We start from the raw sequence: 17129 nt of genomic DNA, 5'->3' as shown, positions 1-17129 counted from the left end.
GAAAAAAATCACGAGGGGCCAAATCTGGAGAGTGGGCCAGCCACTCCAAATTCACTCGAAAAGTAGGCCTCAACCTACAAGTAAATTGTTCATGAAATACCAAATATCTGAATTATTGTGGGTGTAATTTGCAAGCCATCCCTATACTCCCAGTCCCATTGGTACTGGGTCTGTTTTAGCAAAGGAATGGCAAATGCTTCAAATGTGGCCACATCATTTGGAAGGATATTCAGGATTGTGGAAGTGATTGAATCAGTTCAGGTCATCTATTGGTCTTCCTTAGATGGAATTGGCTTCCTATCTGTCTTAGATGACTTGTTTGTGAAGAAAATAAAGTTAGAAAATGTAAAAAAAAAAAAAAAAAAAAGTAAGCCAGAATGGCAATAGCACACTCCTCACTGTTCCAACGCATGATAGCAATTGAACTGTCTCAGGACAAAACTTTATACTCCTGCCTCTTGAACGAGACCACTAGCGCTCCGCTACATCTTCAACCAACTGATGGAAGTTATGCTGCCTCACCCTGTATAACTGTTTTGAAATACTGTGCCAGTATTGTGAACGACTGGAGAGAAATTGGTCATCTAGCATATTATGTACCTTCAAAGATCTCTTATGAAACACTTTGTTGTTGCTGTTGTGTGGCTTCATGCCACTTCCAATTCAGAGGAACCCTTTCACGGGATCTTGTTGGATAGTTTTATTCAGAGTGTGAGACTTATCCAAAAATGACCCAGTCAGTTTCAGGTCTCAGTGGGAATTCAAACCCTGGTCTTTAGAGTCACTAGTCCAACACTCAAATCATTACATCACCTTGGCTCTCAAAATATACATTTTGCCAACTGTGAAATAGAATAAAGGGATCTTTTTATTTTTGAATAAAATAGTATTTTGGAAAATAGCCACATGAAGTCCTTTCACTCAGAGAAAACATGTATATACTGGATTGCTTCAAATACAGTATGTTTTTCTTTCTCCTGGAGAATGCAAAGCATCAATAATTCATTTTCACCTGTTTTTAAAGGTTTCACAAAGATCAGCTGAGATTGTGCAATAGGAACTACTTTTCTAGTTCTTCTCGTAGTCCTGAATTTTTGAGTTAAGGAATCTGAAAATTCAAAACATAAATACTGTTCAGAACACTAGTCAGAGAAAACACCAAAGTTGAAGAAATCATGCAAGTAATTCATAATTCTGCTATCATTTTCCTCAAGAAAAAAGATTCCCACTCCCATGAGCCCATTTAATCCTTCTGTTTCTCCTTCTCCACGTCTATGGAAACTCTCTTCCCGCTGTTAACACAGAGCACCTCTTAAATGATTGTGCCCATGAACTTTTGTTCCTATATGAAGACACTGAGCTTTTCTCCTCACACATCACTGGAGCATTGCAGCGCGCCCAAATACCTGGGAGTCACTCTGGACTGTGCCCTGACCTACAAGAAGCACTGCCTGAATATCAAGCAAAAAGTGGGTGCTAGAAACAATATCATACGAAAGCTTACTGGCACAACCTGGGGATCACAACCAGACACAGTGAAGACATCCACCCTTGCGCTATGCTACTCTGCTGCTGAGTATGCATGCCCAGTGTGGAACACATCTCACCACACTAAAACAGTGGATGTGGCTCTTAATGAGACATGCTGCATTATCACGAGGTGTCTGCGCCCTACACCACTGGAGAAATTACACTGCTTAGCCGGTATTGCACCACCTGACATCTGCCGGGAAGTAGCAGCCAATAGTGAAAGGACCAAGGCAGAGACATCTCCAGCTCATCCCTTGTTTGGGCATCAGCCAGCACGCCAACGACTTAAATCAAGAAATAGTTTTCTAAGATCTACAGAGACACTCGCTGGAACACCTCAGCAAGCGAGAGTCCAAAAGTGGCAGGCTCAAAAACCAGAGCCTCAATCAATGGCTGATACCCAATGAGAGACTCCCCCCCCCCCCCCCGGGCACACAGAAAATTGGGCGACTTGGAAGGCACTGAACAGACTGTGCTCTGGCACCACGAGATGCAGAGCCAACCTTCAGAAAGGGGGCTACAAAGTGGAATCCTCGACATGCGAGTGCGGAGAGGAGCAAACCACTGACCACCTGCTGCAATGCAACCTGAGCCCAGCCACATGCACAATGGAGGACCTCCTTGCAGCAACACCGGAAGCACTCCAAGTGGCCAGATACTGGTCAAAGGACATTTAATCAACTACAAAGCTTGCAAACTCTGTGTCTTTTGTATGTTTGTTCTGTCAAAAATGTAATACAACTGTTCGGTTGCCTGACACGATAAATAAATCCTCACACATGAAATATTTTGATAGCTATTGTAGCCAGTGAATATCTGTAGGTGCCACCTAGTTCTCTGAGAGATCCATCTTCTATCTCTGAGACAAAATGAGAAAAATAAATTGTGCCTGTCAGAGAAGAAGAAAACTCTCCTTATTCAAATCATTTTGTGCTATTTGTAACAGAATATTTGTGCTGGAGAGTGAGAGTAAAGATATCAACAGTATCAGTGAGATTTGTGGCAACACATTCAATTCTTTCTGTTTTACTCTACTTTTTCTGTTACAACTTCAAGAGAAATAATTTGATAGAAATAGTACAAGGCCACTATGACTGGACTAAGCAATACCACTAACATTTTTTTTTTAAAAAAAAACATCTCAGTTAGTTTATAACATTACTATTACATGCCAAATGAAAGCTACTAATCACCCATTGTTTGGGAGAAATAATTTATTACTATATATATTGAGCATCCCTTATCCAAAATTCTGAAATATTCCAAAATTCAAAAACATCCATACAGATATCTTTGTTTTCTGAAGGTTCAATATACATGACTTCTTTTGGGCATTTAAAAAAACTTATCTTCAAGCTATGTGCAAGACTGTAGGTTTTATATAGCAATATTAAATGATCACTCACAAGCCGGTTTTGCTTGGAAATGAATATATTGCTTGTATCTCTGCAGCAAAGAAAGACACTACTGACTTTTTCCCACCACCACTTCCTTTTATACACTATTCCTGCCCATCTCCCCCCTCTTCTCAGTTTCCTTATTAGAACTTGTTGCTTCACAAGTTCCAATACAAGGTTTCCAGCACCCTCTGCTGGCTTCAAAATGTCACAGAGAGAAAACTGAGGCAGCCAGGATGATTCAGTCAGGATGTCATGGAAGGAATTTGTGATGTCTTCATGCCGTCAGAAATTGACTCCTGACAATAATAATTATAATAATACAACATAAATGAATTTCATGATAACACTTAGCTCCATCTCCAAGATATTTCATAATGCAAACACAGGCATTCCAGAATCTGAAATCCAAAATACTTCTGGTAACAAGCATTTTTGATAAAAAGACATTCAACCTGCACGCACAAAATAATCCTACTGAGTCCAGTCCAATGACACCAACCCAAGGCAACATACCATGACAAAACATTTTCATGTATCAAAGAAAGAAAGCTAACTTACCAGTTCTCTTCTTCCGTTGTTTATCTCTGTTCACGGATTTGCAAACTGATGTTTGCAAAGCGGCCTGGTTTTCATTTTCTACACAAGCCGTCACGACTCTTTTTCTTTCATTTTCATCCCCATATGCTTCATTTTCATTAGTGTCTGTTAAATACTCTCCACTTTTTCTTTTACGGCCATGGGGCTCTATAACAGGAGGCCTTGGTAATATTTCCAGTTTGATGTTTTCTGGAACAATATCCACCGATGTCTGTAGTGCATTAGAAAGACATCGTCTAGATTTTGGATTCAGCTGTGACTCTGCTTCTTTTCTCTTGGCCGGATCTGCCTTACATTTGGTAACAGTAGTGGAAAGTATTGGCTTTCTTTTAGGCCGTTCTTTCTGGAGACAAGATTGATCTTTTTCTGTTTCTCTCAACTTGGTGGCAATTAGTTTATCCTGAAATGTGGCACACATTCTGTCCTTTCTATCACTAAGCCCAGGTAAAAATACTGCTTGTGTCTTTCCTTTCTGTATTGGATAATCTGGACTTGACATACAAGACTTGACATCTGATGAAGGGGGCATAGATTTATGTGGCTGAATAACTACTTGATTTTCTTTTAAAAACTGATCAGGTGAAATAATTTCCCTCATACCCAGTTCTTCAGTAAATTCAGAGCTTACAAAGGAATCAGGGCTTAAAATCCTCCTGTGATTTAAAGGAATGTACAGTCTTTGTTCTGGAGTGCAAACTGACTGTGCATTAGAATATTGTTCTTCTACTGAGCTAATATTATCTGGACCTTTCCATTTAGTTTCCACAGCATAATCACGAAATGAGACAACAGTACATGTTTCTTTTACATCCTTTAGTAAATTGTCACACGATGCTGTACCAATAACAGAATGTGTAGTTGATCTTCTCATTGAGAAAGGAGTATAAGTGGCATGCTGGTTTTCTTGCAGGACAGGATTAATTGGGGAGAGAGAGAGACTGTTTTCCAAAAGAATAAAGGAATCCTTATTAGGTGGTGTGTTGACTTTGTTCACTTCTAGGTTCTCACAGGACTGAAGTGGACTTCTCTCACCATCTCCTTTTTCAGACTTGTGAAATGTTATATTAACATTTTTAATAACGGGTGCTCTTTTCCTGCAACGTGACTGTTGCACTGGTGTTCCCTTTTTAATACTATCCCAGAGACTCCTCTGAAAATGATACAAATACAAATAATTATGAATACATGTATTAGGCACCTCAAGCTGTCTCGTCTTCTGTACGTAAAATTGCTAAGCAATATTGCCACAATTTTTCCCATCAGTTTTGGTGCAATCTTGTAATGTAAAAGCGACTAAACATAGCAATTGGCTGGAATGTGCAATGCTCTCTATGGGGCGTAACATTGCATATAACTGAATACGTGATGCCACACCACATATGTAGTTTTCTGTCGTCACTTTAATACCTGGGACATACTCTGTTTCTGTCCTTTTACAGGTGATTTTCTTCTTGACTCAATGAGCGGAAAAAGAATTTCCTTTCTAAATCCCTTTACCCCCGTGTACTGCTGCAGTTTCCCTTTTTAAATTGGCTGGGGCTTTCTTGTGAGCTGTTAAACCTTTGTGCTATATATCACAGGCTTGAGACACTCTGGTAAGCAACAAAGTAACACAGTTTATTTATAGCTTCTGGTTCCAATGCTTTATGGTTACATTTGTGTTTTGTTACAGTCTCAAGTCTTACATTCAGTATCATTCACTCGGTTAACTTTTCCTATGAAACTCTCACTGTCTCACATCTACTAATATGTTACTTTCTTCATATACTCTTGGCTGAACTATATTCTGACTTAGGCCACACTGGCGCCTTTTTATTTTTCCTTAAACCTTGAGCTCTATTTCCCAACTGAGATTCCTAACTGTTCCCTTTTCTTTTTTAACTGACAAACGCTAACTGCCTCTTTCAAACTTGACTCCGTCCCTTTAGAATGTTCAGTTCTGTAACTGCCATTCTGGCTCAGCGGCCTTTTCAAATCCTGGCATACTCTCATCTGCAAACGACCAATCGACTTCACATATGCAAATTAATCCTGCCTTCACTGTTGCTACCCTATTTGAGCCAATTCTTCCCTATCAACCATATTGTAACCTAGAGCTACACACCAAAAATACAACATAGATCATAACATTCACTACACCCTCTTATTAGAAAGGCCAATTATCAGAATTCATATAGAAATATTTGCATATGCAGCTATACTGTCTTTTTCAACACTTTTGAACAATTGGGACTACTTAGCAAGTCCAAATGGTCTTATTTCTTCAAGTCAGGAAAATATACAAGAATTTAACAAAACAAGAAAGCAGATCTATGAAAATGCTGCTGAATCCATAACTAAAGCATACCATGGACAGACTCTTAGAGCTCCAGGCATTCACAGTATAAAATCTTATTACTGGTTGAAAGGCTACGGTCATCTCAAGATTGGACTACTGTAACGCCCTCTACGAGGAGGAGCTGAGGAGCCTTCTAATCAAGGTGAAAGAAGAAAGCGCAAAAGCTAGGTTGCAGCTAAACATCAAAAAAACCAAGATCATGGCAACAAGAATGATTGACAACTGGGAAATAGAGGGAGACAATGTGGAGGCCGTGACAGACTTTGTATTTCTAGGTGCAAAAATTACTGCAGATGCAGACTGTGGCCAGGAAATCAGAAGGCGCTTATTTCTTGGGAGGAGAGCAATGTCCAATCTCGATAAAATAATAAAGAGTAGAGACATCAGACTGGCAACAAAGATCCGCCTAGTCAAAGCCATGGTATTCCCTGTAGTCACCTACGGATGTGAGAGCTGGACCTTAGGGAAGGCTGAGCGAAGGAAGATCGATGCTTTTGAGCTGTGGTGCTGGCGGAAAGTGCTGAAAGTGCCTTGGACTGCGAGAAGATCCAACCAGTTCATCCTCCAGGAAATAAAGCCCGACTGCTCATTGGAGGGAAGGATACTAGAGACAAAGTTGAAGTACTTTGGCCACATCATGAGGAGACAGCAAAGCCTAGAGAAGACAATTATGCTGGGGAAGATGGAAGGCAAAAGGAAGAGGGGCCGACCAAGGACAAGATGGCTGGATGGCATCCTTGAAGTGACTGGACTGACCCTGAGGGAGCTGGGGGTGGTGACGGCCGACAGGGAGCTCTGGCGTGGACTGGTCCATGAGGTCACAAAGAGTCGGAGACGACTGAACGAATGAACAACAAATGCCCTCTACATAGGCCTGTCTCTATTGGTGATTCGGAAACTTGAACTAGTGCAAAATGCTGCTGCCCGGCTTCTCGCAGGGTCTCAGCGAAGTGTCATATCACTCCAATCCTGCAGCAACTGCACTGGTTGCCGATTGAGAATCGGATTACCTTTAAAGTGCTGATTCTTACCTTCAAGGCCTTATATGGCATGGGGCCAGAATACCTGAGGGATCGCTTCATCCCCTACAAACCCCAGAGATCACTCCGTTTAGACGACCAGAATTTACCTGAAGTTCCCAATTTTAGGACCTTTCACCTGATGTCTACTAGGCGTAGAGCATTTACGGTGGTGGCTCCATACTTGTGGAATGCCTTTCCAGCTGGGACACGAGCTCTCCGAGATTTACTGTCTTTTCGTAGAGCTTGTAAAACTTATTTATTCAGGCTGGCATTTATTTATTATTCAAACTTATATGCTGCCACTCCCCTGGGGCTCGGAGCAGCTTACAAGAACAGGCTAAAATCTAACACAGTTTAAAAACAATTTAAAACAATTTAAAAACAACAATATCAAAGATCAAAGGCCTGTCGAAACAGATATGTCTTACATGCCCTGCGGAAAGTTGATAGGTCCCACAAGGCACAGACTTCAGGTGGCAGAGTATTCCAGAGTGATGGTGCCACTGCTGTAAAGGCTCTGTGTCTGGTTGCTGTTAGACGCAAGGAATTTCTTTTGACACTGGGAATTTCCAATAAATCTTGGTCCTCAAAACAGAGGGATCTCTGGGGTTGGTAGGGGGTGAGGCGGTCCCTCAGGTACTTTGCTGATTGAATTCTTCCTTGATTTAAATGTTATGTATTACATATGTATATTGTGAACCGCTCCAAGCCTTCAGGGAGTGGCGGTATACAAAATTGATTAATAAATAAATAAAAGGGTTTTTCAGTCAACTATGGCATTATTATATTGGATAGATACTTCGCAAGCTGAAGCACGTAATTGAACAAAACTTTTAAACCTTACCTTTTTCTTAACTGGTTGCTCAGCAGTGCCCAGAAGAACTGCTTGATGTTTGACAACACCATTTACAATAAAAGTTACAAGCTCCCGAATTTTGCCACCTTCCAAAGGTGTCCATGTTACTGAAATCAATATTCTCTCTCCAGGCTTCAAAAGAAAAAGAATGAAAGTTTAGAAAGGGAAGCACATTTGTATGGCCACAAATATTTGCAGAATAGGTTCATATGCAAGAATATAGATCAATCCTTCTACATTTATTTATGCATTACACCGAATGTCTGCACAGTTTTAACAATTACATCATGCTTTTATAAAAAGAACAGTTGAGCATGCAAAAAAACCCCAGTGGTTTGTTGTAGGTTTTTTTGGGCTATATGGCCATGATCTAGAGGCATTTTTTCCTGACATTTCACCTGCACCTATGGCAAGCATCCTCAGAGGTAGTGAGGTCTGTTAGAAGTAGGAAAATGGACCTCACTACCTCTGAGGATGCTTGCCATAGATGCAGGCGAAACGTCAGGAGAAAATGCCTCTAGACAATGGCCATATAGCCCGAAAAAACCTACAACAACCCAGTGATTCCGGCCATGAAAGCCTTCGACAACACATTAAATACAGTGGTATTAACAGTATCCACAAAGAATTGGTTCCAGGATTCCCCAAAGATATCAAAAACATGCACATTCAAGTCCCTATCAGAAATGATACGGACTTGAAGAAGGCATTGCAGAAAGCCCTGGAATGCCACATTTTTTCAGGTTTCCTACAAGGAACCCCACCACCTCAATGGTAGAAGCAGGCAAATGGTGTGGTCACCACCACAGAATCTGTGGTGGATTGAATGCAGAGATAGTGAGTCGGTAGAAAAGGCAGGCACAATGAATATGCCACTATCAAAATATTGCAAGGTTTAACAGTGGGAAAAATGCCACTGAAACATGTAACTCTGGAGGTGTCAGTCTCCTTGTGGAACAGTAGTTCTCAACCTGTGGGTTTCCAGATGTTTTTGGCCTTCAACTCCCAGTACATTGGCTGGGATTTCTGGGAGTTGTAAGCCAAAAACATCTGGGGATCCCAGGTTGAGAACCACTGTTGTGGAGAGAAAAAGCGGGGTATAAATAAACATAATAAAATGTATACATTCATTATATTAAGATTAGGATTTCATCTTGAATCAGAAGGCTGTGCTCTAAACTAACAGAAGTTAATTCAAACTATAGTGCTTTAGTTAATTCAGAATAAGAAAATGTATATATCTATATATATAAAAATGCTCTGTGCGTAATGAGTACCTTAAAAACAAAAGAACCAATGAACGAAATCACACCAAATTTGGCAAAAATAATGTCTCACAACACAAGGAGTGACCATCACTCAAAAAATTATGATGTTGTCATTTGGGAGTTGTAGTTGCTGGGATTTATAGTTCACCTAAAATCAAAGAGCATTCTGAACTCCATCAATGATGGAATTGAACCAAACTTGGCACACAGAACTCCCATGACCAACAGAAAATACTGGAAGGGTTTGGTGGGCATTGGCCTTCAGTTTGGGAGTTCTAGTTCACCTTCATCCCGAGAGCACTGTGGACTCAAACAAGGATGGATCTGGACCAAACTTGGCACAAGCATCCAATACGCCTAAATATGAACACAGATGGAGCTTGGGGGGAAAAGACCTTGACATTTGGAAGTTGCAGTCACTGGGATTCACAGTTGACCTACAATCAAAGAGGGTTCTGAACCCCACAAACGACAAAATCAGGGCAAACTTCCCACACAGAACCCCCATGACCAACAAAAAATACTTAAGGCCATCCAGTCCAACTCCCTTCATCAGGGCAAGAAAACGTAATCAAAGCCCTCCTGACAAAGAGCCATCCAGACATAGTTACAGATAGATAGATAGATAGATAGATAGATAGATAGATAGATGTGATTCACACAGAGAGAGATATAGTATCATAGATTTGAAAGGGACTCTTAAAGAAGGACAATGGTATGTTGCATGTTCCAGGGTGGGCAAACCAGACACTATCCACATCAACACTGACAAAGAAAAAGCAAGAAATACTGTTTACCCACAAGCATAAAGAAATTACATACATTAGAAACCAACACTTTCTCATTACTTTATTTTCCAGATCACCAGACTGGGCCACAGCAACATGTGGCAGGGGACAGCTAGTATTACTAATAATACAATATAGTGGTATGGTGCAATATAGCAATGTTTACAGCTGATATTGTAGTATGCTAATAATATAATATAATATAATATAATATAATATAATATAATATAATATAATGGAGCCCCCGGTGGCGCAGTGGGTTAAAGCACAGAGCGGCTGAGCTTGTTGATCGAAAGGTCGCAGGTTCGATTCCGGGAAGCGGCATGAGCTTCCACTGTCAGCCCTAGCTTCTGCCAACCTAGCAGTTCGAAAACATGCAAATGTGAGTAGATCAATAGGTGCCGCTCCGGCGGGAAGGTAACGGCGCTCCATGCAGTCATGCCGGCCACATGACCTTGGAGGTGTCTACAGACAACGCTGGCTCTTCGGCTTAGAAATGGAGATGCGCACCACACCCGAGTCAGACATGACTGGACTTAATGTCAGGGGACAACCTTTACCTTTTATACTATAGATTTCATTTCAAATAGGGCATTAGAGCAGAGTACTACTTATGGCATGGACTACAAAAGGGACAAATGAATGGTTCTTAGAGTAAATCAAACATGAATTCTTAGAAGCCAAGATGCCCAAACTGAGGCTGTTATATTTTCAACAGTGTGAAGAAATGTGTCTCACTGGGAAAAATAGCAATGCTGGTTTAGGTGACAGTAAGAAAATAGTCTAACGGGCATTGTTATTAATTATTATTATTGGAATTAAAGAAAAGCTCCTCTTCTAGAATATTTTTATTTATTATTGCTATGTGTACCTTCAAGGTACTTGTTGACTGGGCAGAAACCACTGAGAGATGTGTTTGCAGTCTCCCATCCAAGTGCTACTTAGGGCTGATTCTACTTAGTTTCCAACATATTTGGTGCCTCATGACCATCCCAAAGAATGATCAATGGGCATCAATTACCCAGAATCACCCTGTAGTCAAAGGTGATACTCCAGGTTGGAGCTCTCTTACGGCATTCTAAATTGCAATTAACTTGAGATGTCATTTTAAATGCTCTGAGATACTTTGTTAGCTGTCTGGAATTCCTGTTTCTGAGGCCCCTTCCACACAGCTGAATAAAACCTCACATTATCTGATTTGAATTGGAATGTATGGTAGTGTGGACTCAGATAATCTATCTCAATATTGTGGGATCGTCTGCCTTGCTATTCTGGGTTATATTGCTGTATGGAAGGGCCCTGAGTGGTGTTCTTTAAATACTGGTAGGAATTCTAGAGAGCTAACAATCAAGTGCCAGTTAACACCTCCCAAACAAAGTATACCCAGGCAGCAACAGCCAGGCTTTGAAGCTGCAAGGCTTTTCAATGCTAATCAAAGTGGCCAATTGCAACATTCACACTTGCGTCAAACAGACAAGAGTTCAATGTATTGTCGAAGGCTTTCATGGCTGGAATCACTGGGTTGTTGTAGTTTTGGGTTGTTGCTGGGATTTATAGTTCACCTACAATCAAAGAACATTCTGAACCCCACCAATGATGGAATTGAACCAAACTTGGCCCACAATTCTCCCATGACCAACAGAAAATACTGGAAGGGTTTGTTGGGCAGTGTCCTTTGGTTTTGGAGTTATAGTTCACCTCCATCCAGAGATCACTGTGAATTCAAACAACGATGGATCTGGACCAAACTCCACACGAATACTCAATCTGCCCAAATGTGAACACTGGTGGAGTTTGGGAAAAATAGAATGTTGTCATTTGGGAGTTGTAGTTGGTGGGATTTACAGTTCACCTACAATCACAGAGCATTCTGAACCCCACCAATGATGGAATTGAACCAAACTTGGCCCACAATTCTCTCATGACCAACAGAAAATACTGGGTTTGTTGGGCAGTGTCCTTTGGTTTTGGAGTTGTAGTTCACCTACACCCAGAGATCACTGTGGACTCAAACAATGATGGATCTGGACCAAACTCCACACGAATACTCAATCTGCCCAAATGTGAACACTGGTGGAGTTTGGGAAAAATAGAATGTTGTCATTTGGGAGTTGTAGTTCCTGCGATTCGTAGTTCACCTACAATCACAGAGCATTCTGAACCCCACCAACGATAGAATTGGGCCAAAACTCCCACACAAAACCCCCATGTGGGCCACAGCAACGCGTGGCAGGGGGCGGCTAGTAACTAAATAACTAAATAGGAATGCTGGGAGATGATGATGATGAAGGCCAAAACCCCTCCAGGGCCAAAGATTGTGAAGCAGCACTTTGAATCAGGCAAGTTCCAGGTGTGACGTTCAGGCCTCCAACTCCCAGCGTTCCTGGCCATGGAAGAAGCTGGCAAGGGCTTCTGGGAGTTGTAGGCCCAATCAGGGGCGGGTTGAAAAGGCTTCTGACTGACTCACTTGGAGGAAGAGCGGGAAGCCCGGTGCCTCCACGGCGAAGCCCTTCGAGGCGGGCGGGGGCCGGTCCAGGGTCACGCTGAGGGGCTCGGCGTTGGGGTTCTCCAGGGCCAGGAGCCGGGCCCGTGCGGCTCCCACTCGGACGCGCCCGAAGCAGACGAAGGGCGGCCGGGAGAAGTGGCTCAGCGACAGCAGCGAAGGGCCCTCTTCGCCCCCTTCTTCCTCCTCCTCCTCCGCCTCATAGCCGCTCCTGACAGCCCAGCGCCTTCTCTTGAACTCAGCGTGCTGCCTCCCCACCGCCATCACCCTCCTCCGCTTCCAAATGCCCAGCAAAGAACCGCCGCTCGAGCATTCAAACGTAAGAGCAGCAGCCAATCAGGGGGAAGAGACGGCATAGCCGAGCCCTCCAATCACCAGCAGCGGCTTGGGAAGAGTCAACCAATCGCGAGCGATGATCTTTCTATTGGCTCCGCTCGCTCCCCACCCACCCCTTTTTTAATTCTATGCTTCTCCTACAGTGCAGCCAATGGCAAGGAAGTGTTTGCTTTCAAACCACCGCAGAGCAGGAGGCTGCGTTTCAGAGGCAGGACTAAATTGTGTTGAGTTGAATGGCATGATCTAATACAACAATATCATACGAAAGCTGACTGGCACAACCTGGGGATCACAACCAGATACAGTGAAGACATCTGCCCTTGCGCTGTGCTACTCTGCTATTTATTTATTTGTCGTGTCATCAGCAACCATTGTATCACAATTCTAACAGAGCAAAACAAACACACAGATTAAAAAGAAAACGGGGGAAAAAACACACAGATTTTGCAAATTTGGTATTTGGTTAAATGTCCTTTGAACAGTATCTGGCCACTTGGAGTGCCTCTGGGGTTGCCGCAAGAAGGTCCTCCATTGTGCATGTGGCAGGGCTCAGGTTACATTGTAGCAGGTGGTCAGTGGTTTGCTCTTCTCCGCACTCGCATGTCGTGGATTCCACTTTGTAGCCCCATTTCTTAAGGTTGGCTCTGCATCTCGTGGTGCTCCCCGAAATTCTCATGGTGGTTCGCGAAAAGGCCTTACTGGTGCATTATTTAAACCAGTGTTTCTCAACCTGGGGGTCGGGACCCCTGGGGGGGTCGCGAGGGGGTGTCAGAGGGGTCGCCAAAGACAATTAGAAAACACAGTATTTTCTGATGGCCATTGGGGTTCCGTGTGGGAACTTTGACCCAATTCTGTCATTGGTGCAGTTCAGAATGCTCTTTGATTACAGGTGAACTATAAATCCCAGCAACTACAACTCCGAAATGTCAAGGTCTATCAAAACCCCACCAGTGTCCACATTTGGGCATGTTGAGTATTTGTGCCAAATTTGGTCCAGATGCATCTGTGTTCTCTGGATGTAGGTGAACTACAACTCTGAAACACAAGGCCAATTTTCTGTTTGTCATGGGAGCTCTGTGTCCCAAGTTTGGTTCAATTCAATCCTTGGTGGAGTTCAGAATGCCCTTTGATATTGTAGGTGAACTATAAATCCCAGCAACTACAACTCCCAAATGACAAAATCAATCCTCCCCTCAACCCCACCAGTATTCGAATTTTGAGTGTATTGAGTATTTGTTTCAATGAATGAAAATGCATCCCGCATATCGGATATTTATTTGCAAGAGGATTCATAACAGCAGCAAAATTACAGTTGTGAAGTAGCATTGAAAATAATGTTATGGTTGGGGTTCACCCCAACATAAGGAACTGTATTAAGGGGTCACGGCATTAGGAAGGTTGAGAACCTCTGATTTAAACTGTTATGTTTATTCATATCATGATCTGATCACCATACTCAATATATCCCGTATGCATGGAGGTATTGGGGTAATGATACAAAAGGTTTGCTAGGCTGGACCCTCTTTCACTCAGACTCAGCCCCCCCCCCAAACTAACCCCCCCGAAACCCCCCCTGAAAAAAATTCAGCCCCCCCCCCCCCGAAACGAAATCCTGGCTACGGGCTTGACTCAAACAATGATAGATCTGTACCAAACTCTACAAGAATACTCAATATGCCAAATGCGAACACTAGTGGAGTTTGGGGAAAATAGAATCTAGACATTTGGGACTTGTAGTTGCTGGGATTTATAGTTCATCTACAATCACAGAGCATTCTGAACCCCACCAATGATGGAATTGAACAAATCTTGGCACACAGAACTCCCATGACCAATAGAAAATACTGGAAGGGTTTGGTGGGCATTGACCTTGAGTTTGGGAGTTGTAGTTCAGCTACATCTAGAGAGCACTGTGGAATCAAACAATGATGGATATGGACCAAACTTGGCACAGATACTCAATATGCCCAAATGTGAACACTGGTGGAGTTTGGGGAAATGAGACTTGACATTTGGGAGTTGTAGCTGCTGGGATTTATAGTTCACCTACAATCAAAAGCATTCTGAACTCCACCAACTATGGAATTGAACCACACCTGGCACACAGGATTCACATTACCAATAGAAAATACTGGAAGAGTTTAGTGGGCATTGACCTTGAGTTTGGGAGTTGTAGTTCACCTACATCTAGAGAGCACTGTGGAATCAAACAACGAGGGATCTGGACCAAACTTGGCACAGATCCTCAATATGCCCACATGTGAACACTGGTGGAGTTTGGGGAAATGAAACTTGACATTTGGGAGTTGTAGCTGCTAGGATTTATAGTTCACCTACAATCAAAGAGCATTCTGAACTCCACCAATGATGACATTGAACCAAACATGGCATACAGGACTTCCATGACCAACAGAACACACTGGAAGGGTTTGGTGGGCATTGACCTTGAGTTTGGGAGTTGTAGTTCACTGAAAGCGCTCTGGACTCAAACAATGATGGATCTGGACCAAACTTGGCACAAATATTCCATATGCCCAAATATGAACACAAATGGAGTTTGGGGGAAATAGACCTTGACATTGGGGAGTTGTACTTGCTGGGATTTATAGTTCACCAACCATCAAAGAGCATTCTGAACCCGACCAATGATGGAATGGTACCAAACGTAGCATAACAGGACTCCCATGACCATCAGAAAGCACAAAAGAAGTGTTTGGTGAGCATTGACCTTGAGTTTGGGAGTTGTAGTTCACCTACATTCAGAGAGCACTGTGGACTCAAACAATGATGGATCTGGACCAAACTTGACACAAAAATTCCATATGCACAAATATGAACACAGATGGAATTTGGGGAAAATAGACCGTGACATTTTGGAGTTGTAGTTGCTGGGATTTATAGTTCACCTACAATCAAAGAGCATTCTGAACTCCACCAATAATGGAATTGAACCAAGCATGGCATACAGGACTCCCATGACCAACAGAAAGCACAAGAAGGGTTTGGTGAGCATTGACCTTGAGTTTGGGAGTTGTAGTTCACCTACATCCAGAGAGCGCTGTGGACTCAAACAATGAAGGATCCGGACCAAAGAAGGAAGGAAGAGAGTTGGACTACAGAGCCTTTACAGCTCCCTTCCAAAGCTGCTGCTTCTTCTTCTTCTTCTTCTTCTTCTTCTTCTTCTTCTTATTATTATTATTATTAGTAGTAGTAGTATTCTTAAATTTAAGGCCGGTTGGCCATATGTCAGGCGGCCCTTCACTTTGCTTTCCCTGCATGAAGGCAGAAGGAAGAACCATGGACTAGAGAGCCTTTAGCACTCCCTTCCAACTCTCATTGTTGTTGTTGTTGTTAATATAATCAGTACTAATATTATTCACATGAATATTCATTTAACCTATCGATCCCTCTATTAATGTAATTTTAATAAGAATGTATCTGTTTTCATTTTTCAAATTGATCAGTAGCTGCTACGTTTCCCACCGTTGGCTTCTTGACTCGAGTCAAGAAGTTTTCCCAGATTTTTCTGAACAATTAGGAGCCTAGGCTTAGATTCGGGTCGGCTGATGCTCGAGTATATACGGTAAATAAACAACTAAATACAGAAATAATATTTTGGGAATCGATCTGGACAGGAGCTTCGCGTCCATGAAGAGCAATAACAATATGTGAAACAGAGCCGGAGGGTCCAATTCATTGGGATTGCTTTTGCTCTCGGAAACACAGCCTGGGACCCACGGGCGTTCTCCCGTACAAGTTCGAAGCGTGGCCGTCCCTGCTTATCGGTCTTGAGCGGTCTCCCATCCGTTCTGAACGAGGGCCGTAAGCCCACGGGCACTAAGCGGGGCCATCCCGGGTTCAGATTTGAATGGGAGTATGCAAATGGACGCTAAGCAGGACCGGCCCAGGCTCGGACTTGGATGGGAGACCGCCGCTGGCGCTAAGGGGGGACGGCCCAGGTTCGGACTTGGATGTCCTGTGCTGTTGTCCCCAAGCCCCTAGGCCCCTAAGCCCCCTCCTTCCCTCCCTGGGCGAGTCCTGCCTTCCAGCTTGCTGACCTATTGATCTTGGCCACGCCCATTCCTGCAGCTAGTCCCGCCTCCTCTCCCAGGCGAGTGAGTGGCGTGATGACATCACGAGCAGTTCCCCCCTCCCTCTTTCACATTCTAACTGTCCGCTTCTTGAGGCTGTTTTCCAGGCGGAATCTCGAGGAGTGCCTAGGTGGCGACATGTGCTGAGCGTCTGGATTGAGCCCTCAATGGTAGGAGTTCGAATCCGGCTCAGGACGACGCGGTCACTGGACGGTTTCCTTTTAATTTGTGTTTTTTATTGGATAATAAAAATAATGATGATTCCTTATACTCTGGTCTGTTGTTTCTTTTTTATGATGCCGCATAATGGCTGGAAAGTATGTTTTTTAGATTACCGATAGGAATATGACCCATGTCAAAGCAATTTTGGTTTTATGTTGAATTTGATTGAATTGTGTTC

General features: G+C 42.9%; 1 protein-coding gene across 1 annotated transcript in view; it reads right to left on the bottom strand.

The window, feature by feature from the left end:
* The window catches only part of ASPM (assembly factor for spindle microtubules), a 48327-nt gene extending 35717 nt beyond the window's left edge, over positions 1–12610 (bottom strand). Inside the window, exons 1-4 of the mRNA XM_060774547.2 lie at positions 12267–12610; positions 7732–7875; positions 3489–4677; positions 1013–1108 (exon numbers count right to left, since the gene is read on the bottom strand). Of these exons, the coding sequence (XP_060630530.2) occupies positions 1013–1108; positions 3489–4677; positions 7732–7875; positions 12267–12566 (1729 nt within the window). The 5' untranslated portion in view covers positions 12567–12610. The remainder of the gene's footprint in view (positions 1–1012; positions 1109–3488; positions 4678–7731; positions 7876–12266) is intronic.
* Positions 12611–17129: the final 4519 nt, after the last annotated feature.

Source organism: Anolis sagrei, chromosome 4 (assembly GCF_037176765.1).
Source record: "Anolis sagrei isolate rAnoSag1 chromosome 4, rAnoSag1.mat, whole genome shotgun sequence".
NCBI lineage: Eukaryota > Metazoa > Chordata > Lepidosauria > Squamata > Dactyloidae > Anolis > Anolis sagrei.
The sequence above is the reverse complement of the archived record's forward strand: the minus strand, read 5'-3'. Positions and strand labels throughout refer to the sequence as shown.